The sequence below is a fragment of the Cyclospora cayetanensis genome, unplaced genomic scaffold (genome assembly GCF_002999335.1).
Source record: "Cyclospora cayetanensis isolate NF1_C8 unplaced genomic scaffold, CcayRef3 CcayRef3_contig_303, whole genome shotgun sequence".
Taxonomy (NCBI): Eukaryota; Apicomplexa; class Conoidasida; order Eucoccidiorida; family Eimeriidae; genus Cyclospora; species Cyclospora cayetanensis.
The window spans coordinates 2,239-5,777 of record NW_020312263.1 but is presented as its reverse complement, the minus strand read 5'-3'; the positions used below and the strand labels follow the sequence as shown (position 1 = coordinate 5,777).

Sequence of the window (3,539 nt, the reverse complement as noted above, 5' to 3'; positions counted from 1 at the left end):
CTCCGCAGCCCATGCAGCACTAGGGGGAAAGGAAAATGAAGCGCGGTAAACATACGGCTGCGGTAAAATTGCACTTTCTGCAGAAAATAGGGTTCTCAGACAGGCAGGTGGTTGTAGGTTCCTAGGGAATCTGATTGAGCGGGGGAGCAAGGCTAGGGGCAGAAGAGAGGCCACCCGACAACGCGTCACACACACTCACAGACCCACCCACCCACCCCACACAACAAAAAGGTGGTATGCATAGCAGTCGTGTCCATACGTAATACACCGCGCAGCGATCAACTGGCTTTGTGAAAAGGCCTCAACTTACGCCTTCGGCATCCGAATATCCGCGAGCCGCCGCGATCTTGAGCAGAAGCTCCTCTGTCACGCTCTTCAGCGCAGAGACGCTCTCCTAAAAAATCCACAAGGAAGCGTCGCACACCCCGTAGATCCCTCCGCCTCTTCCCAAAGTCTAACCTTCTTGACCCATCTTGCGGGTAGCGAAAACGCAGCCTTCCCTGTCGCGCTGGTGCCTGCTTTGTTCTCAAACTGCATGGAAATGTAACTGTTTCAATGGCAGAAAGGATCATCTAGCGTCCTCCGAAGCCTTGTCGCCAAGCGCCGACAAACAGATAGACAAACAGACAGACAAACAGATACACAAACATACAGACAGATAGATAGACAAACAAACAGACAGATAGACAAACATACAGACAGACAAACAGACAGACAGACCTCGTTATACGCATTCGCCATGGCTTGTCCTTGTAGCTGTTGTTGCTGCAGCAGCTGCTGCTGCTGCTGCTGATAGCAGGCGTCTCCTCCTCCGTGGGGGCCCCCCTGTTTGCTGCGAGCTTTGTTCGCAGCCTTCATGGCTGCCTTCTTGCAGAGGTCGCGGAGCTGCGTTGCTGCAGCCTCGGAGGCTCCCACGGAGGTTCTCAACAGATGCCAGCAGCCACAGAGTCTTTGCAGCGCTTTTGTGATGTTGGGGGCCCCAAGTACCAGTGCGCTTAAGGCCCCCAAGTACACAAAAAGGCAGGAAGAGAGGGCCTCTTGGGAGGCCCCCTGCAGGGTGACAGCGCGGGGCCCGGGGGCCCCCAAAGGCCATAGGGCCCCCCCCCCCCCCTGAGTGCCAAAAAGTGCATCCAAGGAATCGGAAGAGCCGTCCTCAAGCGACAAAGGCTGCCCCTGAGAGGGAGATCCCGCAGAAGCTAAGCTAGATACCCGTATGCAGATCTTGTCGATAAGCGCCTCACTCTGTCTTCGTCCCTTTGTAAACTCTAAAATGAACCTGCACAAACACATGCATATATATATGCATATATATATATATATGCATATATATATATGCATATTATATATACATATATATGCATATTGTACGCACCGCAAAAACCCTGCATCCAACATAGGTGTACTTCAGCTACCTTAAGCTGAAACACGAATCCACGAGCAGCAGCAGCAGCAGCACGCAGACGCAATCCTCCGCAGTGCAATCGCGGATGCAGAAAACGGCAATGCGAGGAGCGCAGCAAGCTGTAAAAGGCATGTTCCAGCTAATGTGTGTGCATGCATGCATGCATGCATGCGTAGCTGACATATGGTGCTTACGCAAGAAGCCTCTCTCTGTCTTGCCGCCGTCCCGTTGCAACAGGCCCTTCGGCTGCAGCAACATGCGCCGAGCTTCCTGCTGCTGCTGCTGCTGCTGCTGCTCCTTGCGGCGGAGGACTGCTGCTGTCAGGTGCTGCAGTTGCAATGGCTAATGCCGTGAGGAGCTCTGGAAGCGCTGTCAAGACTGCAAGAGGATCCTTTCTGTCGACTTCAAAGAAGAATGTGCGGGCTGCTTCTTCCACCCTCCGATCCCGCGGAGGCTGATCCTGCTGCTGGGGATACTGCAGCTGCAGCAACAACATGTTCACCAGCAGTCGACCTTTCGGCTTGATCATGCCTGTCATCGTAAGATGCGTCAGCACATGCACCGCTGTCAGCTGTCCAGACACCGCCCCCTCGCGGAGAAGCGAGAACACATAGTCGTTGTATGGCTCCAAAGCATTCGGGTGCCTGCAGCAGGTCGAGCAGTTTCACTTCAAAGGTGCTACCACTCAGAATGCGGCACACGAAGACTTACAGACGCAAGCAAAGCCCCTCGGCCTTCTGACGTCTACGTTCATGTGTGTGTATGTATGAGATGTTTGTGTGGTTGTGATGTTTGTGTGCATGTGGGATTGTATTCGTGTGTAAGTATGTATGTATGTATATCTGTGTATGTGCGATCGTATGGATGTCTGTGTATGTGCAATTTTATGTATGTCTGCGTATGTGCGATCGTATGGATGTCTGTGTAAGTGCAATTGTATGTATGTAGGTAAATATATATGTGTATGTGTGTTTGTATATGTATGTCTCTGTGTGTGGGTCTCTGTGTGTGTGTATGTGTATCTCTTTCTGTAAAAGTGTATCTCTCCCTCTCTGCGTGTATGTGCGCATTTTTTTTAAAAGAGTATATCTCTCCCTCTCTCTGCGTGTGTGTGTATATGTACGTACCTGCATGTGAGATCGCCAAAGCACACCAGAATAGCGTCTTTGAGTCCAGGAGGTTCTACATCTTTGGGGAGACGCGTTCGGGGGCCTTCGAGGGGCGTGGGGGGCCCCCCTCTAGGGGCCCCCTCTCTAGGGGCCCCGAGCTCAGGCCGCCCCTCCTTCGCGAAAAGCAGGGAGATCAAGGCATGCAGCGTCGTGGTTTGGGGCCCTAGGAGCTCGTCACAGAAAGTTTTAGAGACAGCTGCATACTTGGAGAGGGAAAGGACTGCTGCCTGTTGCAGCAGAGCTGCAGCCGCTGCGGAGTCTTTTTCGTCGTTCGCGGGAATCTGCTGCCCTAAGCGCTGCACGAGTTTCAGCGGATCGAAGGCACCCAAGAGGATCAGTCGCTTGTAGGGGCCCCCCAGAAGGCCGTGCTGCGTAATGCCGTGCTCAATGAGGTGTTGCAGCAAGTCTACGTCATCCTCTTCTCTGGTCTGCATGCCTAGGTTCCTCTCGACCTGTTGTTGTATTTGCTGGTGTTGCTGCTGCGCTCGTGCTTGCGCGTGCTGGTGTTGCTCGTGTTTTGAATGCCTAGCCTTGGTGTCTCTTGCTGCACTGTCGCTGTCTCCCTCAGCGGCAATGCCTTCGGCTGCCGCCTGCTGCTGCTGCTCGGGAAGGGTACCGTCAGCCTTGAGATGTCGCAGCTGCTTCAGCTCCATCTGCAGCTGCTCGAGCAGCACGCAAGTTCTTAGCGCAACGTGTCCAGCGAGGAAGAGCAGCTGCGCAAGACGCAGAGGGCTGGGGGCCCCCTTGATGGGGGGAAGAAGTACTGGACAAGGCTCCTGAGGGGCCCCCACGAAACAGCCTTTCAGCAGTGGCTCCTCACTTGCTGCCGCTAAGGCCATAGGCGGAAGTGCCTGCTGCTGCTGCTCTTCTTGCTGCTGGTGCTGTTGCGGATCCTGCTGCAACGACACGGGAGCCGCAGAGAGAAGTTGATGCAGCGCATGCGCCAACAGGCAGCCCCAGAGACGGTC

General features: G+C 54.3%; 1 protein-coding gene across 1 annotated transcript; it reads right to left on the bottom strand.

The window, feature by feature from the left end:
* Positions 1-301: 301 nt before the first annotated feature.
* LOC34619808 lies at positions 302-3,224 on the bottom strand. The gene is made up of 5 exons (XM_026333808.1): positions 2,530-3,224; positions 1,597-2,046; positions 841-1,276; positions 460-525; positions 302-391 (listed from the first exon to the last, which is right to left on the bottom strand). Exons 1-5 carry the CDS (start codon positions 3,222-3,224, stop codon positions 302-304), a joined length of 1,737 nt encoding a protein of 578 aa, XP_026189593.1.
* Positions 3,225-3,539: the final 315 nt, after the last annotated feature.

Excerpts from the sequence above, each read along its gene's own strand:
- LOC34619808 (XM_026333808.1), bottom strand. The coding sequence starts at position 3,224 with ATGGAGCTGAAGCAGCTGCGACATCTCAAGGCTGACGGTACCCTTCCC. Across the intron at positions 2,047-2,529 it reads TTTGGCGATCTCACATGCAG|GCACCCGAATGCTTTGGAGC; the intron begins GTACGTACATAT and ends GACCTGCTGCAG. Across the intron at positions 1,277-1,596 it reads GACAGAGAGAGGCTTCTTGC|GTTCATTTTAGAGTTTACAA; the intron begins GTAAGCACCATA and ends GTGTTTGTGCAG.